The 27,374-nt window shown below is 40.2% G+C and overlaps 3 protein-coding genes across 3 annotated transcripts; 1 reads left to right on the forward strand and 2 right to left on the reverse strand.

The window, feature by feature from the left end:
* Positions 1-1,219: 1,219 nt before the first annotated feature.
* On the forward strand, positions 1,220-8,058 carry FGB (fibrinogen beta chain). The gene is made up of 8 exons (XM_040064353.2): positions 1,220-1,294; positions 2,893-3,096; positions 3,848-4,031; positions 4,619-4,846; positions 5,421-5,534; positions 6,069-6,191; positions 6,373-6,658; positions 7,553-8,058. Exons 1-8 carry the CDS (start codon positions 1,220-1,222, stop codon positions 7,779-7,781), a joined length of 1,443 nt encoding a protein of 480 aa, XP_039920287.1. The 3' UTR covers positions 7,782-8,058.
* Positions 8,059-9,969: 1,911 nt separating this feature from the next.
* Positions 9,970-16,452, reverse strand: FGA (fibrinogen alpha chain). Its single transcript, XM_040064354.1, has 6 exons — positions 16,402-16,452; positions 14,519-14,647; positions 13,462-13,645; positions 13,026-13,171; positions 11,034-12,099; positions 9,970-10,679 (listed from the first exon to the last, which is right to left on the reverse strand). Exons 1-6 carry the CDS (start codon positions 16,450-16,452, stop codon positions 9,970-9,972), a joined length of 2,286 nt encoding a protein of 761 aa, XP_039920288.1.
* Positions 16,453-21,146: 4,694 nt separating this feature from the next.
* FGG (fibrinogen gamma chain) lies at positions 21,147-26,256 on the reverse strand. Its single transcript, XM_040064355.2, has 10 exons — positions 26,182-26,256; positions 26,045-26,089; positions 25,427-25,610; positions 25,229-25,322; positions 24,154-24,284; positions 23,384-23,517; positions 23,065-23,249; positions 22,138-22,415; positions 21,627-21,796; positions 21,147-21,255 (listed from the first exon to the last, which is right to left on the reverse strand). The coding sequence occupies exons 1-10, from the start codon at positions 26,254-26,256 to the stop codon at positions 21,241-21,243; spliced, it is 1,311 nt and encodes a 436-aa protein (XP_039920289.1). The 3' UTR covers positions 21,147-21,240.
* Positions 26,257-27,374: the final 1,118 nt, after the last annotated feature.

The raw sequence follows: 27,374 nt of genomic DNA on the forward strand, positions 1-27,374 counted from the left end.
TAATTAAACCAGTCAGGTTAAACTGTTTTCATATTTTGTGAATCTCCAAAGTTTACTAGAATTCTGACAACAGCACTAATACAGGAAAAAGGTCTAAACCAAGCAATTTTAGCTGTTATGTTTGCCTCCCGTAAAATCCTCCCCTCCATCAAATTAGTTTTTGAAATGGAAGCTCAGACCACAGTTTGCATCCCTGCATTGGTTCAGACATCAATATGAATTACTTCAGAAAGTGTCCTGGCTCTCCCTTGGCACATTTAATTTACTTCAGTACATTATGCACATTTATAATGCCCAAGAAAATCACAGGATATAAACACACCGAAATGTTAAAACTCTACTAATATGAGAGCAGTGATACACAACTTCCTATAAAACATTAGAAAGTATGTTTGAGTATTTCACTATGATTTCAAGTAGCTTCATGCTGTATTCTCTTAAAAGGTTATTAAAAATATTTAAATAATATTTGAAAGATGTAATTTTTGTATTAAAAAGGAAACAAGCAAATTAATATATAGTATTGAATTATTTTCATTATTTTACAATATCACAAGGCTATATTAATGGAATAATATTGACTTATGCTTACAGTATTCATCTATAATAAATCAAAAACATTGCTTTTATTCAAAAATATAGCGTAATGAGTATAATATACCTTTTTCCCCCAGTTTTATGTTAAAAGACCAAAAGACTTGCATACCTATCAAGCACCATCAAACTATTTAGAAAAAAATGCAGAAATCTGTATGATGTGAGTTGTCTTCACATTTAATACAGTATTTCCAAAATGTTCACATTTTCAGCAGAGAAAAAAAAAGGAGCCCTCACAACATGACATCTAGTAATTTTTTTTTCCTTTGGCCATTCACCTTTTGAGCTCTTTTAAAACACTTGTGATTTTTGAGAAAATGGTAACCTTGTGTAATCTGAGCAGGAGGATCTGAACATGTATTTGATGCCAGCATCAACAGAGGTCTCTGGGACATATAGATAAGAGTTGTCCAGAGGAATTGCTCAACAACCGATGTATTCAGGCACAGAGTAAAGAGTTGAATATTAACAGAGAAACTCTGATTGCTCAGAAGGGTTGATCCTATCATTGTGAAGCTGGAAGCTGGTGCTGCTGCATATATATAAAAGAACAGAGGACACTTCTCCCTGTCAGAGCTGATGGAAAGAGAAGATCACTGAGCAGCTCAAGCAAGCCAGCACCATGAAACTGCTCCTGCTGCTCCTGCTCTGTGTTTCCTCCGTTCAGTCCCAGGGCTCTCTTGACTATGATGACGAGGTTGTAGTACTGATATTGATTAATAATTTGTCATTAATAATTAATTTGATTTATTTTAATTGCATGTATGACCTACTCAGCTTATGTGAGTTAGCTAAATTAGAAGTTGTGGGAAAAGTGTATTTTCTTCTTCTGCTTGAATTGATAAAAAAATTCACTTTTTATATGTAATGCCACAATAGTTATTTTCTGAGTTTGGAGATATTTTCTTCCTATTTCTTTTCCTGTAGGAAATGACGAATGTTTGATGGTAAGATTATTTATCTGAATTTAATAATGATACTAATTTAGCAATATCGACATATGATGGTACAGACAATTAGTATTAGGTATAAAGGAGCAGAAATGTGTAATTAATCGTGTCCTGTCTCAAAGGCAGGAAAAAACTTTTCTGCAGTCAGTAGACATAAAAAAAACTAAACAAAACCAACCAAAGTACCGGTTCATACAGCTTAACATTGAAAATTAAGAGGTAATAATTGCTAAACAGAAAGAAAAGCAATGAGAATCAATATAAAATAATGAATCAATAAATAAAATAATGTAAAAGAATATTATTTTTATTTTTGTTTAAAATATTTTAGTGGGAAACACAATTTAGAATTTTGGTACACTTTTCTGTAGTTAGAAAATCCCTGTAAAAATTAAATTGGTCTGGATAGTCAGACTTTCTGGCAATCTAAGGACATGTGTCTGCACTTTCACTGCTGATAACATTTTAACACTAATGTGTTAAATCATTTTCAGCGATTCTGTGTTTTGTATGCTGCTTATTTTTGAAAGTACTTGAAGCCTCTGATGCTGGATCCTTTCAAATGTTTGTTTTCTAGAGCTAAGTCCGAGTTGGATTGGAAATGGCTGTAGGTTTTGATTCAGTAGCTCAAACAACTATTAACTGGATTTTTTTTGTTTGAAAAAATGCTTAGGGACCAGGCATGTTTTTCTTGCTCAGCCTCTTAGACTTTGCTGTTTCTGGCAGATATGGGGAATGTATGCATCAGAGAGAGCTCTACAAACCTACTCTGAGAGACGTTATTAAATGGTTTTCCTTATTTCACCAGTTAACAGCTGGTGAAATTGGCCTGAAACCTCATGATGTATTTAACTGTGGCCGGATTTTCTGAGACCTTACAAATATTCATGTAGCCCAATAAAAAAATAGGACACTGAAAATGTGCTTCTTAGCCCTGAGGATGTCTGTGGTGGTGGTGTTTTTTTTTTTTTTTTTTTTTTTTTTTTTTTTTTTTTTTTTTTTTTGTAGCCTACTACTTCAAATTTCGTGGTGCTTAGTAGCTTTGGTCTATGTAAGATTGGTCAAAATTGGCTGTTGAAATATTGCTTTACTTTGGTTTGAAGACTTTTTAGTTTATCTATATCTAGGTGTGGAAGGTGTGACTAGTCTAACAAGGGAGGGGATAGCAATGACTTTTACATAATGTCAGTATAATATTTCCATTACGGCTTTTTCATTCCATTCCCCCATTTTCCTTGCTGTTTAAAATACTAAAGAGTGCCGAATGGGTGCCTCCACCCAGCGCACCGCACTTTGCAGCAGCAATCCCAGATTCAGAGAGTTTTGTCTCCCCTTGGCTATGCAGGACGAGAGCCCTGTGGTTAACATTCGGGGCCACCGACCCGTGGACAAGAGGCGTGAAATGGCGCCCACGCCCCGACCTGTGGCACCCCCCATCAGCGGGGCCGGATACCGGCCCCGGCCCCCGAAGCGGGGGAAGACGGGGGACAAGAAGGAGCGGATCGTCTATCCCGATGCTGGAGGCTGCAAGCACGCTCTGGAGGAGCTGGTAGGTGTCTGGCTGCTGAGACAGCTGGTGACACGCTGTCCTTTCCCCCTGGGTATACCCAGCACGAGAGTTTTTCTTGCCAAATGATGGACGGTCATTCATTTAAAGCAGTCCAGCTTTTCCTCACTTTGCTTGGGTTTGCTAGGACTGCATTCAGAATGGTGATGTGTCAGAGTCCATGGGATTAGTGGCAGTCAGCCTACAGCAAAGATGGGGAGATGAGAGTTGAACCGTAAACCAGGAAAGGAAGTATCTGTGGGTTAGCTTGTGCCTTCCGCCTGGCTTTGCACACGTAACTATTAAGGGCAGGAAGAACCTCAGCAGAAGTGCTGGATTCAATTTCAGACAGTCTTAAGGAACCCTTGGGATGAAAAGAACCTCAACCTCCCATGTTTCTTAAAATTAGTTTCAACATGTAGTTCTCGTCGACCCTCAGTCGCTGCTGCAGCTCTTACGGGACAGCATACCAGCATGCTGACATCCAGCACACCCTTTGCTGCCTTGCAGCAGTCTATCACTGTGTCTGCCATGATCCCTGCTGGAAAATGCAAGCTGTTACAATGCTGAGAGGTATCTTAGTGACTGAGCACAAATTTGAGCGTGGAAGTTGCCAGCAAATGAAGTCTGTTAAAGCTTATCTAGATGCTTGAATACCTGTTCCCACATTAGAAACTCTTTGCTGTGTACAAAGTTGTTCACTGATGGGACTAGAACTTTACTTTTATTTACAGCCCTTTTTCCTTCTTTTAAGGGAGTGCTGTGTCCAACTGGATGTGAGCTGCGAACTACACTGTTAAAACAGGAAAAAACTGTGAAGGCAGTTGTTAATGATCTAAAAGTTAAAGTGGACACACTTTCGGAGAGCTCCTCAACTTTCTACGAATATGTCACCGTTCTAGAAGATAAATTGGTAAAGAGGCAAAAACAAAGAAAAGGTATGCAATTTCTATGAACTACTAATGTAAATGGTATTGAAGTTTTATTGGCATTCCTACAGTTACTTTTTAATGGGACTTCTTAAAAAAATTAAAAATACCATGGAATATCTAGCAAAGCAGGGTTCTGTGACCATGACCTCTTAAATCCTAAAAACCATCCTTCGAGAGAGGCAAAGGAATGGATCTCATACTAAGGCAAAATTCATATGGGGCCTCTAAATGTACATCATTCATGTGTTCCCCTTACCTGTTTTCTTGTGTCCATGTCCATCCAATCCATTTATGACCAGCCTCTGGATTGGCACCATGGCTCCCCAAAAAGAAGGGAATTACTGCTCTTTGGCAGAGCAAACCACCCCTGATAAATATATTAGCTAGCAAAGAAACAACGGTGCACACGTGCCACTTCCCTGAGGGTATCTGCGTAGTTTTTGCACGCTGTAGAAAAGTAAGCAAAAAGAAATGCTCTTCCTGCCTTCCTTCCTAGTGGCATCTCAAATTGTACTGACAAATTGCTCTTCATTATTTCCTAACTGGGAAATACATTGAAAACTAATCTGCTTTTCATCTCTTTGCTTTTCTAGACAATGATGATTTACTTTCTGAGTACAACACAGAAGTGGAATTGCAGTATAGTTATATAAAGGATAATCTGGACAATAACATACCATCCAGCCTCAGGGTCCTTCGTGCAGTTGTGGATTCTTTACATAAAAAGATACAAAAATTGGAAAATGCCATTGCAACCCAGGTGGACTACTGCCGTTCCCCATGTTCTGTTTCCTGTAATATTCCTGTGGTTTCAGGCAAAGGTACTCATTCAACTATAATGGCATGTTTTCTCCCATTTATGTCACTGTGCAAATTAATGGATGCATCTGAAGCCTGTACAATTCAGGCTATTAGGAAAGATGGAAGGTGATCCTAGATTAAAAAAAAAAAAAAAAAATTCTGGATCACTATACTGGCCAGACCAAAGATCCTCTTATCCAATATCAGTCTTTGTAAGTGACCAGCAGCATTTTAAACAAATATGCGCTTCATGGTCTTTGTAAGGTGGAGGTGATGCATTTGTGACTTTCATAGTCGTACTCTTGATTTTATTCAAGAACGGTTCTTCTTTCACAAGCTTTAGTTCAAGAAGTCATTTTATGGTATACAGCATTGCATCACTTAGTTTGAAATTTCAGAAATTCCTCTTTGGAAATGCTGCACAGTGCAGTATTCTTTCTTCCACGATTCTTTCACTTGATGTATTACAGAATTGAAAGTAAAATACTATCTATAAATATTTAAAACTGTTCCTATATAACAGCAAACCAAAGGATAAGAAGACTATTGCAGTTCACAGATCTTTCAATAATAGTCTCTGTTTCATTCTTGCAGAATGTGAGGATATCATCAGAAAGGGAGGCGAGACATCCGAAATGTACCTCATCCAGCCAGATCCTTTCGTCAAGCCATACAGAGTATACTGTGACATGGAAACAGATAACGGAGGTTAGTGTGAAACTATGCTGTCATAATATTAATTTATCAATGCTACCAAAAATCCTATTAGTAATTTGTGTTTTATACAAAGAAATATGAAATTATACCTTTTGTAATTACTTGATAATTAAATCTGTGTCACTCATTTGGGGAAGTCTTTTTGAGGTCATCTGCTGATGCAGAATAGGATACTTCTTTAGTGAAACTGGAAATAAGGTGTGTATGTATTTTACTATGACCATCGTGGGCGGTGCATTGGTGGGCAGACAAGGACAGCCTGGCTCATTTCTTACCCTGCTCCAGTGCACTTGACAGAAGACCAGGGCCATCCTTCAAGTTCTGCTTTTTCCACCTTTTCTTATGAAGCAATGCTCTACTTAAGCGTGAGCGTAAGGGGCAAAGCTGAGGCAAAAGCAGTGAAGGACCTGCTGCAAGGGAGCCATATGCTCCTCTGGTACTGAGGTGAAGTTAAAAGGGCTGTATCTTAATGTTTGATGCTCCTTTTCTGCTGGTAATTGAATCTAAATATTCTTGCTCCTGCAGGCTGGACTTTGATTCAGAACCGCCAGGACGGCAGTGTTAATTTTGGCAGAGTATGGGATCAATATAAAAAAGGATTTGGAAATATTGCAAAGAGTGGGGGGAAGAACTACTGTGATACACCAGGTAAAACACCAAGCATAAAATGCAGAGCTGTTTTCACTGAAACCATTTTCTCCTATTTTTTGAAGCTCTTAGATTTTCTTAAAATTAACTAATCCACTCCAGCAGACCAACAGGCAAATAATAAAGTTTACTTGAAATGTATTGTGAAGTCTGTTTCACAGAGCTCTCACTTGTTTCTCAGGTGAATATTGGCTTGGAAATGACAAGATCAGCCAGCTTACCAAAATAGGGCCCACTGAAGTTTTAATTGAAATGGAGGACTGGAATGGTGATAAAGTATCAGCTCATTATGGAGGTTTCACCATACAGAATGAAGGAAACAAGTATCAGCTTTCAGTTAGTAACTACAAAGGCACTGCAGGCAACGCACTGATGGAAGGAGCTTCCCAATTGTATGGAGAAAACAGGACAATGACAATTCACAATGGCATGTACTTCAGTACTTATGACAGAGACAACGATGGATGGTATGTACTTGCACTAGACATTTAAAATAAAAATAGAGTTGGATATAGATTATTTCTGTAATTTGCCATTCGTTTTCACAACATTTTGTAGCATGCCAAAATATGTTATATGCCTGCAAGTTACCAGCTAAATGTCTATGCAGTTCCCTTGGCATAGACAAGGTCAGTTAAAACTATATATTATGTTAGTGACAGTCCATAACCAAGTAAAAAGCAAGCATGCTGAATTTTATTGATTCAGTGAATGACTTACTACAAACAAAGCAGCAAATCTGGATGCAATATATCCATAGTCAGAGACTGACAGCAGCAGTGCTTAGGACACTAGGTAGGAATTTTGGTACTCATTCCAGTAAAATAAAATGGGTCCTGAAGAAAGAGGCAGGTAGCATGTCAATTTAAGCAGCAATGTTCTGCCTACTCAGAAGACAGGAGCTCAGTTGTAAAGTACATAATAGAGCACTGTATCTCTAATCTGTGCTTAATACCTGATTACATATTCATGAATAAAGGAATTGTTTAGGTTGGAGAAGACATACATTTCTCATTGCTTTCTATCTTTAAATTCCATTGATATCGTAATTATCATTGTGAAATTCAAGTAACTATAGTTACCAATCAGTAAACTAAAATGACAAATGACATTCCCAAAGAGATGCAACTAAAATTTGATTTGTTTTTTAGCTGCTTTACCTTCTGAGTGCACCATGTAGCACACACTTGTGATGGTCAGTCATTTATGAATGTTCATAAATGTTATGAAGTTCAGAAAACACTTAAATTGTTTATTACAGTTTGAAAATTTGAGTACTTGGGCAGGTATATGTACTCTGTTGATCTGTTAGCTTATATTACAGATGTCACTTTCAACACCTTTTTTTTTTCCCTCATCAGGTTAACTTCAGATCCGAGAAAACAGTGCTCCAAACAAGATGGTGGAGGATGGTGGTACAACCGCTGCCACTCAGCCAACCCCAATGGCAGATACTACTGGGGAGGGACCTACAGCTGGGACATGGCAAAACATGGGACAGATGATGGTGTCGTATGGATGAACTGGAAAGGGTCGTGGTACTCAATGAAGAAGATGAGCATGAAAATCCGGCCATACTTTCCACAGTAACCATTATCAAAATGTACAGATTCAGGGATGTTCTTTTAGTATTTGTACATGGTTAACTTTTTAGCATGATACCCAGTCTTCTCTTTACATATGAGAACCAAATCTGTATGTACAACGATATTGTGACCTAAAGTGAAAAGCTGTGTGAAATGTAAATCTAAATCTGTCCGATGAAAATAACTCACAAGAGGGGTTTTTTTTCCATTTTTCATTTGTGCACAAGACAGGATTAACTATTATAGAATAACACTGACAAAATAAAAACAACTTGTTTCACTCTTTTACAAAGGTCTTTTGTATCTCTTTTAAAGAGGGAGAGGATTATTTCTAAATGTTTTCTAAAAACCAGTAAAGTCTTAAAACTAAAGTGTTCTTCATATTATTCCTAAGTATTCATGCATAATTTGGGGAGAAGGAAATGCATTCCACTAAATAAGAGACGGTTATTTCCTTTTATGTCATAAAAGTAACAATAACCTGTGTAACAAATTGAGAAGGAATAAAAGTGGAAAGAGTATTGAACAAATGAGTAGGTCACTGGTCCCTTAGCTCAAATCCTGTTGCTGGATAAAATATATCCTTTTCTGGGACCTGGTTCACATAATTGCTTTTCCACATAAGTGTTTTTCACACAATCCCTATTGTGGGACTAGAGTTATTAATAGGACTAGAGTAATTAATAATACTCCACAGAGTAGTGGAGGTTGAGTATTTCATCAAACCTAGTAGTCTATGCTCCCTTGAGCAGACAAAGACTTCCCAGCCCTGGTAAACAGGATGAACATCTCTCAAAGAGGTCTGCCTTCCTCCACAAAGGAAGGGACCCAGATCACTAGGGGTGGACGGATCCCACCTGAAACCTTTAGTGTCTATTTAATCTGTGAAGCCCAGGAAGAAAAGAAGGAGACATAATGGCAGCTTCTCACTAAAGCAGCACAGATGTTCAGCATCCACACAGGCAGGCTTCCTCTCAGGCTAAGGAACAAAAACCTAATGTGCAAGTGGATACCTGTTTTCCAAAAGCACAGACACCTCCTCACACGGGTGTAAAGACGTCTTTGCTCTTCAGCAGTCTAGTCTTTCCGAAAAGGTTAGACAGTGGCTGTATTTGATAAACACTGAAGAAAAGGTTAAAATGAGCTGTATTTGCCAGTATTTGATGATCTTGTTAAATGGGATGCAACACGTCAGCAAGATTGGAAGTAAGGAAGTTTGCTCATGCTTCTTTCTAGAAGCACAGAAATATTAAACAGTGTAAATACTTGTGTAATTTTATGCCATAAGGCATAAAAGTCTCCCGTGGTCTTCTGTAATTTTGTGACCAATATAACTGATTTTCCATGCAGCCAGCTTTTGTCTCAAAGTTCCTTACTACACACTGTCAGCAAGCTGATTTAAACTCCTTATCCTTAGCAAAATTCTTTGCTTGGCACATGTGCTGACAAACATTCAGGTGGCTCCTCATCTTTCTTGTTCTGGTTAGAGTCAAAACCTTTTAGTGATTACTAGAAAATAATAGCCTGTTTTGGGAGCTGCATTTTGATGAGTTATCATGGAGTTGTTTTATTTTGAAGCTACAAGTATGCATGGCAAGCTACCTATGATTCATCACTGGGATGGAAGGTCTATGTCCATATTTATAAAATCAAAGCTTAGGAATTTCTTAAAAGCAAGTCCTAAAATGCATGCATTCTTTATCAAAGTGTGCTCCGTGTTAGGTGTGTGGCAAAAGTGAGAACCCATACCACCCTTGGCTCTGAGAGCTGACTCCCACTGCTGTTGTGTTCCCCTTGAAAAGGAAATGAGAGTGTGAATGTTGAACTTGGCTAGACTTCCACAGTTCATGTTAGTGGAAGCAGGATTTCATTGCAAACATACTTCTAAATACTTTTACTTCTTTAACGCTCCTAAAACAAAATAAATAATTCAAATTAAAAATTTTTATCTCAAGTCAAGGTGTGAGCTGCCAAAGACATAGACAAAGTTCATATCAAAAGGGTTTTTAGATCAATATTTCCTTGTCAGTTAAAAATAAGATCAAAAAAGTTTTGTTGATAATTAATCATTGTTTATTTTTTAATCTCCAAATGTGCTCAGTTGCCTTCAAATTCACAGGGTAAAGGTACATCATACATACATATATAAAAAATCTTTTCAACTTGTAGCCATAACAGCATTAAAGGCCTTTCTACAGGGTTTCTATGGGCCTGATTTTCATTCTAACAGTTTTTAGGGAATAGTCAGAGGCTTTAAATGGCAGCCAGACCACGCCATTTTCGATCTCGTAGGGGACGTTGTACCTGGGGTCGTAGTGGCCCCCCGGGTAGTAAATGCCATTGAGGTTGGCGGCCTGGCAGCTGTTGTACCACCAGCCCCCCCCATACATCTCGGCACAGTTCTCCTCCCAATGGTCCTGGTCCCGGTCGAAGGTGCTGAACTTCATCTGGGCATGGGACGTGTACTCGGTGCCCTCTTCCAGCCAGCCAGCGATCAGGGCATCCCCGGCAGTGCCCTCGTAGGAAGACACGGCAAGGGTGTACCCTTCGGCTTCAGACCCTACCTGTACGAGATACTCTGCAAACACAGCATTTCCATCCCAGTCCTCTAACTCTACCCGAAGGAGAGTACCATTCTGAGTCAGCAAGTGTAGGTTTTCATTGCCCAGCCAAAACTCTCCTTGCCCCCTGCCATCCACGCTGCCGAAACCTTTCTTGTAGTCTTGCCAGGTCCGGTTAAAATTCACTGATCCATCCATTCTCTGTTGGATCAATAGCCATCCTCCCAAAGTGGTCTCTTGGTCGCAATAAACTGACAAAACCTTATTGGATCCCGCTGGCTTGATTTTGAAAATGCCACTTTTGGCACCAGAAGTGTGTTTCTGGCGGATATCATCACAGTCTAAAAAAAAAAGTTGATCTGGTTTGACAGAAGTTATCAGCAAAATTTAATAAAAGGTTCAGAGGAATCCAAATACCAATAGCTCAGAAGAAAATTGTTAGTCATGTCTCGGACTATGCTAGGTATAGTGACAGGCAACATTAAAAAGAATTCAGGAAAGGAAACTTTACATATTTCTTAAAGCGTGAATTGTCTTATAATACCCAAGTATTAATAACATATTTTCCCTTTTGTTTCTGAGGTGGTAACAAACAGTGCTTGCATTTAATCATCACACTGCTGTTCTACAGTATCTAAAATCAACGTGTCAGGTTGGTCATGGATGGAGTTCAGCTCCATTACCTCAATAACTACCTTTCCCAGTGCTGGGTGTCCTTCGCTTCCCTCCTGATGGTCTGAAGCTGCGTGCCTGAAAGTCTGGGGTATCCTCTGCACTCTGATCATGTTCCAACCCACCTAGCCGCTCATTTATTTCACGGATCTTTACTGATTTGGTTTCAAAAGAGCCTCCCTTGTTCTTGAAACTAGAAGAGCTGGTCGCTACAGTCTTGGAGTGACTTGCACTGCCAGATGGGAGTCCAGATGGCTGAAGTCTTCCAAAGTCATCTTCCTCCTCGTCTCCTAAGTCTCCAAGTTTGTCTTTTCCCCCATAAGTCCCTGAATGACTGGATACTCCTGTACCTATGTGGCTGCTGCCTGTGCCAGTTGTGTGTCTGCTGGTTGTGAAGCTGCTAGATCCACTAACGTGCTTAGTAGCAGTGGATGGAGAGTCAGGGGTAAAAAATGACTCTAGCTCAGGGAATACAGTCTCTAGCTTGTGCAAGCCATCTGCACCACTAAAATGGTAGGTGCTTCCTTCCCCTCCAACATTTCCAGCTAAATAGGAGCAGTCTGAGCCATCAGAAGAAACTGTTCTCTCAACTACTTCTTCTCTAGGGCCATCAGGCCCAGAGACAATTTTTTTGGTGGTAGTTTTGGTGCATCTACGAACTGTGGAGGAGGTTTTGTCTCCCAGACTAAGGGTTTCTCTCCCATGAGTGGGAATAACTAATTTGCTGGTGTGTGAAGGTTCATCCCCTCTTGATTCTGCCGTGTGGTAAGAGCTGTCGCCTCGGGAGAGTTTCGCATCTGTTCCTGGTCTTTCTAACACCACTTCCATCTGCTTGATGTTATTAATTATGTTCAGGGCTTGCATTTCTGGCAGAGGCTTATGCTTAAAATGATCAGGAACATTAGAGTCCTTAAGTGGCCTCATTTTCAGTGTGCTCAAGGTAGTTGTTTGAAGCTCTGGGTGCAAGTTGATGGAGTTGGCTTGGGCAAGCTGCTTCTGGATGTTGTCGTAGCTTTCTTTGTCCACCTTGTAATCAAAACTTCTAGCACATGTTCCTTTGCAAGCTCGTATCTTAATATCAATGTCCACCTACATAACCAAAGAGAAGCAATTTGGTTAGGGAGCTTTCCCAGCTTTCTCAAGCAAGGCTATCTTCTACTGAACAGGGGAAAGATGAAAGCTGCCCTAGTACCTCCCACCTACAGCTGGGCTTTTCCAAAGTTCAGTTTTGATGCCATCATAGGTTTATTTCCATTGTAAATACAATGTATTTAGCCCCATGCACATGAATTCCATGGAAAATAATATTGTAGAAGGTTCCCAATCTCTGCCACTTTTATATTTGGGGTTTAGAGGTGTCTTCCTGGTTTTGGAAGGAGTGCTGCAGAGTTGGACATAGTCCATGGGGATTGGGGCAGAAATGGGCCCTCCAAAGAGAGGGGAAAACTCTGTCATGGCCCCGCTGGGAGGTCTGACATCTTGGGGTTACCATTGCTTTCTCAATGATCCAAATGATGGATTTCTGTTCTAGGAATCAAAATGACCCTTTGAGCAAAACCACTGTTTGTGCCAGGACTCTTCCTTGCATTAACATCAGAAGAACTGGCTGCAACCTGGGAACACAGCTTTTAATGCCAGCCTCAGCTGTGGGCAGCAGTGGCAGCACTGGGGATGGACAGAGCACGTCCCCTGTCTAACTACTCAGCAACTGCGTACAGGAGAAGAAATGCCTCATACAGAAGCAGTTATCAGTAGATGGAGCATCCTTGTGGCCTGAGAGAGAAGCAGCAGATGGAACTAGGAACTCACGGAACTCATGCTGGTTCCTAGAGAGCAGAAGTAGAAAACCAGGATGGATGGAAAGCAACTCATTTGGGGACTTGTCTCAGCAAGTCAGATCCTGTGAGAGCTGTACCATGTTTTCTCCCAGCTGGAGCACAGCTCACTGCAATGGACAGATCCCCTTTCTGTAGCTAAGCTCTGGAAAGAATGGGAAGTGCACAGCAGACACTTACCTCTAAGCGTTTCATCTCCACCACTTGTTCCTGGATGCTGCTCTGCAGAGCTTTAATTCTGTTCACTTGAGTGACAACCCTCTGCTTTAATGTCACAATTCTCCGTCTCAGTTCTCCTGACAGGCGACCATAAGTCTCATCAAGCTCTGAAACACAAATGCCTCACAGTCAGCTATGCCCCTGTGCTTTTCTTTCCAAAATATGTATCATATTTTAACACATGTAATTAGACACATAATTGAGAACATATTTCTCATAGCACTGAGCAGTTTAAAATTAAATTAATTTTTGCTAACTAGTTAAGTGTCTACTATTATGATTCTTCTGTTTCTTGATAATAATATCCAGTGCAGCCTGTACTTTCATTACATATGGCTTATTCACAAAAAAGTAGTAATTCAGTAATGGATAATAAAACTGGGTGCAAGATACTCACCCTGAGCACTGTCCAGGTTTGGTTTTAGTGCATTTACAGTTTCCACAATTATCTGATTGGACTTCTTATAGTTGTTTTGATTATCTGAGAGCAGCTTCTTGATTTTGTCTATTCTGTGACTAAACTCCTGGTCCTTTTCATCAATCAGTCCTTGCATTCTGCATCCTGATGGACATTTGGTACCCTGGAATTGAAAGAGGGAAATAATTGTGCTAAAATCCTCAAGAGTAAACATCTTGTATAATGGAATCAATGAAGCACATCCTCAGAAACCCGCTGTTACTGTGGGGTGAGGAACAAGTAAACCTTTAGTTTCACCTCTCCTCCGTTCCTCATGGGTGAGATTTTTTTTGTGTGTGTATATATATTTCCTAAAGGTATGCTGTAAGAAGTCTGTCATCCAGTTTTAGGGAGGATGTTAGAAGCCAGCATTTTTAAGCAAATTTTCCTCAGAAAAGCTTAATGTTCTGACAGACTTAAGCTTTTTGACAAGAAGCCATCAAATAAATGTAGCATAGGAAAGGACTGAGACGCAAGAGGCAAGAAAGAGAGAAATTAATAGTTTATATACAAAGACATATAGTCAATTATTACAAAACTTCTACTGAGCATCTGGTAATCTGACTTCCTAAAAATTCATTAGTGAGTGTATGTGTTTTCTAGCTACTTCTTTTCCTCACAACTCTCTTTCTGGTGCCTTTCTTTTATGAACTCCAAAAGTGGTAACGCCAAAAATCTGAAAATAAATAGTTCTAATGTTTTTCTGGGGTTAGCCTTCATTTATTTAATCCTTCTTTTCCAGGCTTACTTTCTCTTCTCATTCTGCACCACTGCCAACTTCTCCCTGTTTCTTTAGTCTTCATTTTTTCCTTTCTTCCTTTTTTCCCCTGTGCAGGAGATCTGTGCAGGCTGCCCTGACCTGAAGCGTTACCTCGGCCCTAACGCTGAACACACACTGTGGCACAGCTCTGATGGAGGGATCCAGCTGCTGATCCAGCTGAGGCCCACGGGCGCCCTAGGGACGAGTCCCACCTTCGCCCCAGTGTTAATCGCTCACCCAGTCGTCATCCGCACAGATGGGCCAGCTCTTCTCAGACTGGCAGCTGGAGGGGGACTTGTGCTCCACAATCCTGGGACCACGCACTCCTGCACCCACCTGTTCAAAGGTGCTCTCTCCATCTTGTGCCTGCCAGGAGGAAAAAGGGGAAAAGTAAAACCAAGGTTAAGTGAACAGCTGTGGAGGGAGCAGAAACACAATGCTGATGTCCTCAAACACTCAGCTGGTGGGTGGCAATCACCGCCATCCGCTAAGCATCACACCCAACGGTGCAAGGATTTTATTCCAACATTTCTTGTGAGATGGGTTTGTTTGCTTTGTCAGAATAAAGCTTCACATCTCTTAAAACTGATGCTTTTATGTAGAGAGCTAGTGAAGCTCAGGATATATTTTGATATTATCATTCCATAGAAATATTTTGTCCTGCATGTAAATATAAAATTAAGTTGAAATAAGACTGAAACTGGAAAAGCAAAAACTTTAAAAATACTATTCTCATTAGCTGCAATACTCTCAAATTCTTATTGTCACTTCACCACCTTCAGTCTACACAAAAGTAGCTTACAGATATATGAGTTTTTCCATTAGTGTTTGTGGTTTTAATCACAGTAGCTAACTGAAAGCTTGTAGCATGGTTTTGCCTGAAAAAAAAAAAAAAAAAAAAAGGCAAGAAAGATCCTAACACCATTTAAAAAACAGTTTCAGTGATGGATGGATTTCACAGTGCTAATGGAAAGAAGAGAAATAAATACATTCAGTTTTTCTTCAAACCTGAGAAGAAAAAGTGATATATACATGCTAATTCTAGGCCAAAAAGGATAAACGTTCCTACAGTGTTATCACTTAGTTTTTTTGTTTTGTTTTGTTTTGTTAAAGAAAGCCATGCTTTAGGGCTTAAGATGTAATTAGGTCTGACTGGAATCCTCTGTGCAGCTTTTGTGCTTTTCAAACATTATAATTAATGCTTGAAAATATTCATGACTACTTTTTATTGTGATTGATGATTAATTCTGAAGCCAAGAAAGTGATCCTCCAGGGTCAGAACCACTCTGAGGAACTGGAATGTCTTTATTAAAATCATCAGATTCAAATTCAGTAGTTTGATTAATTAATGATTTGATCTGGCCCAAGTGCCTCCTAAAAGTAGCACATATATCCAAAAATACCCTTTAGACATTGACAACTCCAATATGACTGCATCTGTTTTGTTACAACTACTGCTTCCTATAAATTCTGTCATTTATTAAAACAGGCACTTTAATTAAAAAAAAAAAAAAGTCACAAATAAAAATGTAAAGATTATGAACTGAGTCTTCAATGGAAAAAAAAAAAGGTTATATTAGCACAGTTGAAAATCAAGTTTATCTCCTTCCTTATCAAAAATTTGATTCTTAGGTCTGGTTTAAGCTGATGTTGCTGCTACAAAAATCCTTGTTTTTAAATTATTTTCGTAATAAAGGTATTGTATGTCATTTGTAGGTAGAAAATCCTGCTGAAATACTGTCCAAAAGAAAGCACAATTCATCCCGATAAACATGGAAATTCCTGAATGGCTGGTGCCATTAGCATCCAGCCAGTTATGTTTAAGACTTAGAGCATCACCTATGAATGTTTGAATTCACTAATGGATTTGCTTTGCTGCTCCTGAAGCCAGGCAGATTCAGCAAAACCGAGTTAAGCAAAACTATAGAGAACTGGATACTCCAAAAGTACTGATGAAACTTCATCAGTGAAGTGGTTACACTAAGCTGCTGCATATATATATGCATTTAATTTTACAAGCAAGGTGATAGACAAAATTTATCTGTCTCATGAATGAACATTAAATACCTGCTTACTATTCAAAACAAAATACAAAAAGAATCAAGTAAGCAAATTCATACCCAGGCTGTGCTGAGGCACAGGAACACACAGAGGATCCTCACAGGTATCATCTTCAGGAGAAGAGCAAGAACTCTGACTGAAAGGATGCTCTTTGCCACTCTTTTGGTGCAATTTAAACCTGAATGCAAAGCTTAGATTAATCATTACACTCCCTTCTGTTTGTAGAAAAAACATGCCAAATGCCCCCCTCTCCCTTCAGTGATTACCTAAAGTCTCTTGCACAAGTTTCTGGTGTTATTTGCTCCAGATAAGTTTGTTCAACACCAATATGCAGGCAACACCAAGAATTCCAGGAAAACAGTCTGTCTAAAACTGTTTCTTGTAACTGGGCAGTCAATGAAGATGTATGTCAGCACTGGCGGGATCCAGCAGTGCTTACCTGCTGGAAGACACACACTCTGTGATGGACATTTAGCTGATATTTGAAAAAGGAAGTAATTGCTTTACCTGCATGTTGGTGTCGAACAAAATATACTGAGGTCCGTGGAAAATCTCCCACTCAAACTCAAAAAAGCTCAGTTTCTGACTCTATAATAGATGTAAAAGTCTAGTGAATGATCACAAGCTTGTGATCTTCATGCTCAGGAACATAAGAATTGCACGTGCAACCTTTGTGGGTTCTCCTTGGACATAGAGTCATGGACTGTGCTTTACCACAGGATCACATATGATATTTTTTCCACTGAACCTCTTCTGCCTCACACTGAGCATGGAGATGGTGCTTCACAGGCAAGCATCTTCCCAGAGCTGTGCACTCTTTTCACTGTAGGATGATGCTCTGCAGACTGCCTAAAGCTTCAAGGATTTTCCTATGGCACATTACGTTCATTCCCTGGCCATGACTTTCCCCTTTCCACTGTTGCAGAAACCAGGTGAGAAGGTTAAGTCAAAAAGTAGCTATTCATTTTTGGGATCCCTTTTGATAGTCTGAAGTCTTCAGAGCACACCGCATGTGCAGATCCCACTGCTGGCAGCTGCCTCTCTGTGCCCACACCGTGGCTCAGGGGGAACAGCTGGCAGCCAGCTCTGAGACACGTGGGTGTCTTGCCTCCAGTCCCACAGGAACTGGGTGATCAGGGCAGGAATAGCACCTAATTCTGCAGGGTATCAGCTGTGAGTAAGGGACCACTGTGCCCACCCTGTCCTGCTAATTATATGTGTAACAAACTGTGCAACAACTAAAGCATCCTTCATAATGCAGATGTGATATGTCACTTCGGTTCTAACTTTTCCCAGTTTGTCAGTGCTTGATTTTGTGATTATCAATAATAACTTAACATTATATTTGTAATTTAATAGGCCTTAAAAATCAATAGTAGTAAGAGCACATAAAGAAGAAGAATTTCTGACAGAGGATGTGACAATTTGCTAGGTGGTGTTCCAGGCACCGGTCACCACGTAACAGGGGACATGGCAGGTACCATGTTCCAGACCTCTTCTGACCCTGAGGGATGGCACAGCTCTCTGGTGACACTCAAACACAGTAAACTTCAGTCTGGTCCAAGCAAAACTTGGCCAGCAAGGCTAGAGGGACTGGAAAAAAGTTGATATCTGATCATAAACATGAGGTGAGCTAAGAGGGGTTTCCTGCTTGCTGCAAAGGGAACTGTTGGAGGAAGCTGGGGTGAAGGAGGAGTTTCTCAGGCTTTACAGTTAGGGGCTGAAACTGTGCCTGATCTTCAGCCTGTACCTCTGCTTTCATGTTGCAACTGTTCAGTCACTTCTGACCGTGTTTGCTTGAAAGGCTGGAGGCCAAGAACTAGATAAACTTTGGATTTAACTTTAATTCAGGATCAAAGGACAGAAGTGCAGTTCACTACTCCATCTGCCCTGCTCTTGGTTGAATCCAGAGTAACAGCCAGGGAGTCTGGAATTTAGACGTGGTTTGTGTGCCCTAGATGTGAGCTGCACCTTGTTTGCCCTGCACTGTGTCTCCTGCCCTACCACCAGTTTCCAAGTGATGCCTTCTGCTCCTCTTACCTGCTCATTCATGATTCTTCTCTGGATGCTTTGTCTCAGACTCCATTCTCCTTTGGACTCAGCTCTCATCTTCACTTTCTCTTCATATGCTTCTCAAACTACCTAACCCTTTTGAAGTAATTTCTAGTCAATGCCAGCACTTTGTCCCACATTTTCTCCATGCAATATCCCAGAACTGAGGAACCCAGAAGCCCAGTAGTCCATCCACTTTATTTGATTCTTTCTTCCTCTATCTCTTCCTCATTCAGTTTTTTTTGTTTGTTTTGGTTTTTTGTTTGTTTGTTTGTTTTTGTTTTGTTTTGTTTTGGTTTTGGTTTTTTTCTCTTTTTTTTTTCCCCCTTGCCTTTGGAGTGAGATTCCTCTGTTTGGTGCTACAGTAGCCTTTGGAAGAGTCACTGCAAACTCAAGGACAAAGTGAAAGAAAGGCCACCAAATCCTTTTAAAAACTTTTATAAAGTGAGAGGTACAGACTTTTCTAAATAAAGGTAACTTTTGCTATAGGCCACAGTCTGAGGCCCATGTCTGATAAAAAAGATTTAGAAAAGAGGAATATACTCAGCTCTCAGTATACAAAATAGGAGCAGTAAGTTCAATTGCAATGTACTTGTTTGCAAAAAATAATACTGAGACTATTATTTTATTTTTAAGAGTTAGAAGAAACAGGAGGTCTTTTCCAGCCTCTTTCTGTGACAGGGGATTGGATACCATAGTAAGGAGCTTCCAGAGGCACGAGCCTTGCCAGATTTCTTTCAGGGCCCGGAGAACACAACAGTGGGCTGGGATCCTCAAGACTCACTGATTAACTCTGGCACAGGACTTCACTGAAAGATCCCCTTGGATTCACTGACTCCGACCCTTCTGACCATGGGAGAAAATGCTCCTCTCCAGAAACTAAAACTTAAAGACACCCATCAGCAAACCAACTGGAATAGGCCTATCTTAGTGATGGTGAGCAATCCATAAAATGCCAGCTCATATCCATGAAATGTAACAACAGCAGATTGCCATCAAATTGCAGCTATAATCTAAACCAGGAGAGGCAACAAGAATTTTCACCTAGCAGAGTGTAAATACAGGTATCAGTGACAGAGGTGAAAAGAATATTTTTAAAAATCTGTGTTGCAAATATATAAATAATATCAACTTAAAGGCAAGTCATAGGTGGCATAAATTGAAAACAGAAAGTGGAAGGGACCCAACCAATGCTACTCAAGCAGCTGTTTGCACAACCAGAAGGAGACTGGCCTTGCCAACCCTCCCCTTGCATCCTTCTCTCCAGCCTCTCTACACACATTTCTTCAGCTTCATGGAGACACAGGAGAGGTCTTACAGTACAAAATGTTCAGGAAAACTGCTTTGCCTGGTGAGGAACTGAGCATCAAGGCTGGCAGTGAGCTGTGCATCATGGCTGGCTGCACAGGTGCAACAGAGTTGTGCAAATACACCAGTTCAGTGGTGTGGAGGGGTCATCCCTCCTCTCAAGCTGTTGTTAACCTCATCTGACCCCAGCTAATGATGCCTCCTTCTCTCATGAGAAACCTGTCTTCCTCTTAGATTTTGGCCCAAGAGCGAAAATTCAACTATGCCAAAATCTTAATGAGAGGGAGCTAGCAGTTTATCATGATGTGGAGACTCAGATCCAGGGAAGATGCTCAGCACCAGCCTCACGAGACATCTGAGCATCAAAACTGGAAAATTGTTGAGGCAGCATGACCTGACTGTAAGGTCTCCTTTATCACTGCAATGTCCTCCTGTCTCTAAAATAAAGCACTTGAATGTGCTGTTTAGAGATACCAGGCAAGCTTCTGGCCTTTCATAAGTAGCTAAAAATAAAGACCAGTATACTCTTCCTATTTCACTTCTTAATGCATCACCTTGAGATAGTGATAGTTTCTAGCTCTGTATGTTTGTATCTTTTGTTGAGCAATTTATCCCCAAACCTAATTTGGTTTGCTAACACACCCCTCAAATGCGCTCATCAGATTTTGAGGAGCATTGCAAACTCTTTGCTGGTCTTGATCTGTGCTGAGGATTTGCTTATGTGGATCACATGGGAAATTATTATCAGATCCAGAGAAAGAAAATTTAAGTAAAATGCAGTCAATTTCTGCTGCAAATTTTAACTTCTTTTTGCTTGCAGGGCACTGAATATGTTGAAGTAATTTTTAAATATTAGTGAAAAAAAAGAAGGGGTATGTGAGAATAACAGCTGTACAGTGTACTACTATGTGTCATACAGCAAATGGAACTTATTCCGAGTAAAATTTGAGAAACTTGCTTATATGTATGGTCTGGAGTAAAATACCTGGTTTTGGTCATTGATACTACTTAGCACATCCCAGCTGAAAATGTATTCATTACTCTGTGGTAAGCTAAGTTAAATAGTCTTTGGCAGTAAATAGGCTACTTTCAAGTTGCTATGTACTCTCACCTATGTCACCAAACAACTTTATTAGAAAACTTGAAAACATATGGATACTAGTCACATTTATGGAGAAATAGGTCAAACACATGCCTCTAAACAAGGAGCAGAAACTGCTGGTGTGAAATTCCAGAATGACTTAATCAAGTAGGTTTGATCCAACTATCGAAAGCTTGCTTTTTCTTGTTTTGCCAGCTATATACACAAATAACAAGCTCAGACTTTTTTTGTAATAATCAAAAATTTATTGAGAACGTGTACAGAAAAAATAACCATCTACAGAGGTAAACGCTGCTCAGGGAAGAGGTTTGGGTAAAGGTTACAGTCAATGTTGTTTTATAGTCAAAACTGAACCATGTAATGTTTGCTAAGTTCAGTGTCTAAGATAGAAAAGATTTGCTTTTCCTGTTCAGACTGGTCTTCGTGAAATCGTCTTTTATGCGTCTCCAACCTAAAACAGAAGAAAAAAGAGAGCATTTTAATGTTCTTCTAATGAAAGAAGTAAATGAGACTATGATGACATGTTGATGGTGTTCATGCATAATTATATTAGTTGGGAATTAAAAATGTAGCATTTAAAGTACACAAAGGCAAGGGATTATTCTTGATCATTAGACTGTCTATTTATCTACCCATTAAAAGAAACAGAAATGTAGAAGGTGCACTAAAATCAAAGTACAAATACTTCTGTGACAAAATGGTAAACACAGCCAACTTCTCTAAGATGCAGTGGCCTTAACTTCAGCTGTCCATGCTCAGTGTTTGAAATTATTACAATGTTCTGCGTTCATTTTAAATATCTCCTTGGCCCTGTGGTCGAACCTGTTTGACATTGCCTAAGTTGTGCTGCTGTCCATCTACTGACAGTCTGTTGAATGGGATGATTTTCATTGCAGATTTCTTCATGGAGTACCACCGGTCACGCCAGGTTGCCCAGATAATGCCATTGTCAAATCCAGATGGACCAGCATCTTCTGATGTGTACACGCCACCTAAGAAACATCAGCAGGAGCAAAACAGTTGGTTGCTTTCTAAAATAGCTACTGTGCCCATACGTTTTTCTGGTCCTGGCACCTCCATGGCATCCATGGGTGTCCTAACAGATCCTGTTCACTGCTTCTCCCCCTGTATTGCTTCTCAGGATTAATTCTCCCACTTTGGAACGGAGAGCAGTCATAAATTCCTACTACTGGTGTTAACAATTACCGCAAAGAATGGGCTATGCCCACTTCGGAAAATCCAGAAGGCAAAGTGTACTCTCTAAACATGACTCATTTTCCTTTGTCACTGAAACATGGTGTCCTGGATTATAAACACTTAGAAGACACCTTACCCACATAATATTTGCCATTGAGGTGGCCAGCGTGGCATCTATTCATCCACCACCCAGATCCGTCTTGCTCAGCACAGTTGCCGTCGTAGTTATCGTTGTCATTGTCATAGGTACTGAACCGCATGCCATTGTGGTAGGTGTAGGATTTATCACTTGGGTCGTCTCCAAAATCATATCCATCAAAGGCATCCCCCGCGTCACCCCCGATGAAGTAGGCGTACGTCAGTCGATACTTGTCTTCTTCACTTCCCACTCTGAATACAGCGTAGTCAGCAGTGCTGTGGAGACAGGGCAATGCTGAATATGAGCAGGCTGCATTCCCAGCACATGCACAAATGAAAATACATCAGTGTTAAAGCTACAGAAAAGGCATTTATTGCATCCTAGTGTTTTAAAAGGAATTGTTTTTATGTGACTGTGGGCCTCAGTTCAGTTACACACATCCAATCAACTTCTGTGCTCCAGTATCAGACATATTTTCTGACTACTAGTCTTTAGTGATATATGAAATATCCACACTATCAACACACACATGCACACACACAGATATATAATCTCCCGGGTTCATAACAGAAATAGAAATAAAATAATAGAACAGAACAGAATAGAAGGGACCTGTAATGATCATATAGTCCATAAAACATGCAAGACAAAGAAACTTGGAGAGAAGAAACAGATTCCTTCTGCCTAATAAATGAGTGCTGACAGCATGTGGCCTTCTGACAGGCACGTGTGCCTGGCAACAAGTCACACCCAGTGGCTGCTGTCCCAGCTGTAAGTTCAGGAGCCAAAGCAGTTCCATGCACATGTTAGCTGGTCTAGGGATCCATAATTTTTTAGGAGCGAACTTTTATCATTACAAAGTGATGCAGCAGTGGGAGCAGTAGGTTTTAAGCTGTTATTTTCAGAAGCATCATAAGAAAATACCCTTTTTTGCCACTCCAGTCCTCCAGCTCTATTCGTAAGGTGTATGGCAGAGTGGACTGTGTAGTTATTAAATGTATCTTTTCATTGCCCAGCCAGAACTCAGTGGTATCATCTGGAGACAGATGTCCAAATCCTTCCTTGTACTGAACCCAATTTTTACTGAAGTCTTCGCTCCCATCCAGTCTCTGGGGGAAAAAACCAAGAACACCAAAACCAAAAATAAAAGCCTGAGTCAAAGAGATATGTATCATATGCAGGTACATAAAAACAGTGCTGACGCAATAGGTTTGTTTATAGCAATAAAACATAAGTGGCATACCCTCTGTAGTACTGTCCAGCCATTGCCATATGAGTCAATCTCGCAGTAGACTAGGAATGACTGCTTGGCTCTTTGAGGCTTGATAAAGTACAGACCACTTTTCCTTGCACCTTTATTTGCAATGTCTTGACAATCTGAAATAAAGATATTCCAAAGATCATTTTTAATCTAGCTACAATTCTTTCCTCACATTTATTTTATATTGTAACTTTCTTAGTGCAAGAAATGCAATTTATCTAAATACCATTTTTGCAAAGTTAGCTATTTAGTCCACATACTTCAATGGCATTGCCACAAAAAATCCTACCAAGGGTCACAGGACTTGTGTAAGGTGAAGATGAATTTAGTCTCATACAGAGTTTAGCAGTGTAAAACATAGTCATTGCATTGATTTCTACAGCAATAAAGAAAGACAATTCTGGACCTAATGGAATTTTTTTTTTTTTTTTTTTTTCCCATGTGGCTTAGTAGAAATGTGGTAATGAGTTATCTTTTCCTTGTCCCAGGTCCATGGAAACTCTAGTCATGTCCCTCATGTTTAGCACACATTTTGGGATAATCGCATTTTGGACAAAAAGGCCAAAAGCAAGAACTGAATCCTTGCCTGCAGAGCATCTAACTTGTACTGACCGGTTTTATAATCTGCAATTTTATATATCTTTGCAGAAGTCTGTGACCCATAAGATTACAAGTAAGTCATTGCTGTGATGCCAAGTGGCAGCACTTGTAGCTGAATTAGCCCTCCACCATACAGGAAGCATTTTCCACACCTCTTCCAGTTGTGTCCTGAATTTCAGCCCTGTCTTTGCACGGCTCCTGACAGAGTACCTCAAGCTGGGCAATCTTCTCTTTCAGCTCTGTGATCCTGTTGCCGTTCATTATATGCGTATCTGTCAACTGTCTGCACAGAGAGACATAGAGATGGGTCGTTGCATCCTCCGTTTGAGAATGTGTGACACACATTTATTTCCCTGGACACACGCCTCAGGTATCTAACGTGCTGCTACATGCACCCCCATAAAAGGGGGTGCCTCTATTAGCACTGGTATTTAGAGTTAAGGACAGGCAAACCAGGAAAGCACACGCTTAACCTCATGCAAAACCTAACCATATGCAAAACTTGACTCTAATCAGCAAAACTCTAACCAGCAATTAATGTATGAATATAACTCTGTGGAAAGTTTTATTTTGCTCTCTTGAAGTAAACTCCTCTTCAATTTTGGATGTATTTGTAAAACATAAGTGCTCTAAATAAACTGCTGTAAGTGTCAGAATTCCTAAATAATCTTTGACATAATGTCATAAAAGTGGAGATCCATCAAAAAACATATGCTTAAGATTTAGAAACATTGATGTTTTCAATTTCATTTCCAGTGTCAGCTTATAAAAGACTATCATTGAGTTTATAGCTACTTATGATTTAGAGCTGAGCTAATTTTCATGGATATATGCAGCAAAATTGACCAGACTGAATGATTACACAAACATTCCAAATACTCTGCTTAACAGCAAAACTCGCGAAGTCCAAAGGTCATGAAAAAAAATTAAAGGCTAGCTGTGCCAGCTATCCAGGAGAAATATAAATAAAAAATATTGCCAGGCTTCATGACATTCTTATCTTGCACTTCTTGCACAATTAACAGTTTATCCAGGTGAGCAGAGAATGCAGTATCAGATCCTCATGATCCTTCTGTGTCTTGCTAGGCAGTTACTAATGGCAGTGTGGGCAGAACTGTCCACAAGAGCACAAAAAACCTTTCTGAGGGAGGCTTTTTGGCACTTGACGAAAGAACGGAAAGAAAACAATTTGTATTGTCACTGATAAAAGAAGTGGAAGATACCTACTGTATAGTAGTTTCATGAGACAATATAGTGTTTTCATATCTGATAATTTCTTCAATTATTTTCCTGGACTTTTGAGTGAAATCATCTACTGAATCTGCAAAAAAGAAAATGTACAAAATAATTGTAGTTAGGCAGATTAAAAAAAGAAAACCACATAAATAATATTTTTCAGTTGTGTACTTATTTTTATATACTCACTCGGTAATGTCTGCTTGTCTGAAGGATAGAGGCCTTGGATGTGTTGAATCAGATGGTCTGCTGTTATTGTGGAGTTAGAAATCCGCTGCAAAATTCTCTCCATCTCCAGCAGGTCATTATCCACGGCGGGATGGTATTTATTAAGGAAATCTGCAATGCCACAAGTTGTTGGGCAGAAGCTACCCTAAGGAGTAAAGAGAAATAGTTGGCAATGTTTCAGGGGCAAAGAAAGCAGAGCAGAATACTTGGGCAGAGGAACTTTCGGACACTGATGACACAAATGATAAAGGATAAAAAAGGGCAGGCATTTGCAGCAGACTTTGTCTGCTGTATTTGAATTTTCAGAGACAGTTTACTTTCACGCTATGTACACACGTAGGAAGAAAAGGGTTCATGCCATTATTGCAGCATATGCTGGATATGCGCTCTCATCCACAGTGCAGCCTTCCATACTTTACCAAGTATATACTGCTATCAATAAATAACAGGTTTAAGCAAAGCACACTTAATAAGTACAGAAAACAATGATGAGATACAAGTGATAACACTAGTTAATAATCAGCGTAGGATAGCTTCAGTTACATTCTTAAGATAAAAGAAAATTGTTCCGGTACTTACAAATCTGTCATCCAATATGCAGCAGTTTTCTCTGGTAACAATGTACTGAAGAGAAGAAAGAGGGCCATTTTAAGTGGATTTTCTCCAACAGCACTTTCTGCACTAACGTGTTTCCTAAACGCTGTCTCCTCACTTACCGCCATGCTGGTAGAAAAGAGCAGGGAGAGGAGAGACCCCAGGGGAGTCCAGCTGCACAATCTCAGCCCCATCATGTCTGGCCCACCAGGTGCTGCCGACTGCCCGGGCAGCTGTGCAGCCAGCAGCAGAGAATGTTCAACCTAGCACAGGGTGGCAGCAGTTTAAGGCAGCAGGCTGAAGCTGGGGGCGGGCACTGGGAGGTGATGGGAAGAGGTGGGGTAGGGATTTGAGGTGGATTCCCAGAATTTGCACGTACACTCCTCCCATTTTCAGAACCCGCTTTGCACTTAGTCGCTTCATCTTTGCTCCAGCCGGGTCTCAGGGGAGGCAGGAAGGTGAGGCAAGGCATGGAGATGCTACACCTAGTCACAAGTGTAATGAAACTCACACTTTGCTTCATAATGGGGGCTGGCAGAAGTTTCACTCTAATAGCACAGGGAAAAGCCACAGTAGCAGTCTGAATTATCTCTACCAACTATCAATTGCCTAACGATAAATGGTATTTTGGGATTATGTTGGCCTTTCCTCCCACAGATCTCTACGTGTATCGCAAAGAGACTCAACATAATTTTCCCTATTCTGTGGATGACAAAACTCAGGCAGAATGAAGCCATTGGGCAGTGGCACATCTGGAAAAGAAGTCTGTGGTATTTCTCACAGGCAATGAAAGTATGAATGTTCCTTATCTTTCAACACAGTGAGTCCATTCCACTGACTTTGGTCAATGCTTCCTTGCTGGAGAACGAATGTTGTTGGTTTCTGCCTTATTCAATACTGCTACAAGAGTGCTGACAAGCCCTGTCTTCTGCCATGGGCTTTGTTCCAGCAAATTACTTCTCTATGTCCTTTTGCATGCTACCTGTATTGGTAGCATTAACATCTTTCCACTCATGACCTAGACCTGGTCTCTGAACTATGGCTTCTGCAGAGAGAGCCTGCTTTAGTGCCTGTACAGCACAATGTGTGATAAGGCAATGTTGAATGAGGCCTTTGACTGTTACATGTTTGACCAAATGATGAGAAGAATGGTGAGAACGGGGCTCACAGTAGATCTGTTGTTACTGGGGTCAGCTTTGTGATTTCAGACAAATGGCTTCATCTCTGTACAGCAGGATCAATGTTTCAACTTGGCTTAATAGGTACTTAAAACACGGGAAAAAAGCATTCTGTAGGAGCCAGATTATTTAAAAAT

This window comes from Hirundo rustica, chromosome 5 (genome assembly GCF_015227805.2).
Source record: "Hirundo rustica isolate bHirRus1 chromosome 5, bHirRus1.pri.v3, whole genome shotgun sequence".
Taxonomy (NCBI): domain Eukaryota; kingdom Metazoa; phylum Chordata; class Aves; order Passeriformes; family Hirundinidae; genus Hirundo; species Hirundo rustica.

Excerpts from the sequence above, each read along its gene's own strand:
- FGB (XM_040064353.2), top strand. The coding sequence starts at position 1,220 with ATGAAACTGCTCCTGCTGCTCCTGCTCTGTGTTTCCTCCGTTCAGTCC. Across the intron at positions 4,032-4,618 it reads GAGGCAAAAACAAAGAAAAG|ACAATGATGATTTACTTTCT; the intron begins GTATGCAATTTC and ends TTGCTTTTCTAG. Across the intron at positions 6,659-7,552 it reads GACAGAGACAACGATGGATG|GTTAACTTCAGATCCGAGAA; the intron begins GTATGTACTTGC and ends TTCCCTCATCAG.
- FGA (XM_040064354.1), bottom strand. The coding sequence starts at position 16,452 with ATGATACCTGTGAGGATCCTCTGTGTGTTCCTGTGCCTCAGCACAGCC. Across the intron at positions 13,646-14,518 it reads TCTGTGCGGATGACGACTGG|GGTACCAAATGTCCATCAGG; the intron begins GTGAGCGATTAA and ends TTTCAATTCCAG. Across the intron at positions 10,680-11,033 it reads GACACCCAGCACTGGGAAAG|ACTGTGATGATATCCGCCAG; the intron begins GTAGTTATTGAG and ends TTTTTTTTTTAG.
- FGG (XM_040064355.2), bottom strand. The coding sequence starts at position 26,256 with ATGATGGGGCTGAGATTGTGCAGCTGGACTCCCCTGGGGTCTCTCCTC. Across the intron at positions 26,090-26,181 it reads TCTTTTCTACCAGCATGGCG|TACATTGTTACCAGAGAAAA; the intron begins GTAAGTGAGGAG and ends TCTTCTCTTCAG. Across the intron at positions 22,416-23,064 it reads GACTGGAGTGGCAAAAAAGG|CACTGCTGACTACGCTGTAT; the intron begins GTATTTTCTTAT and ends CTGTCTCCACAG.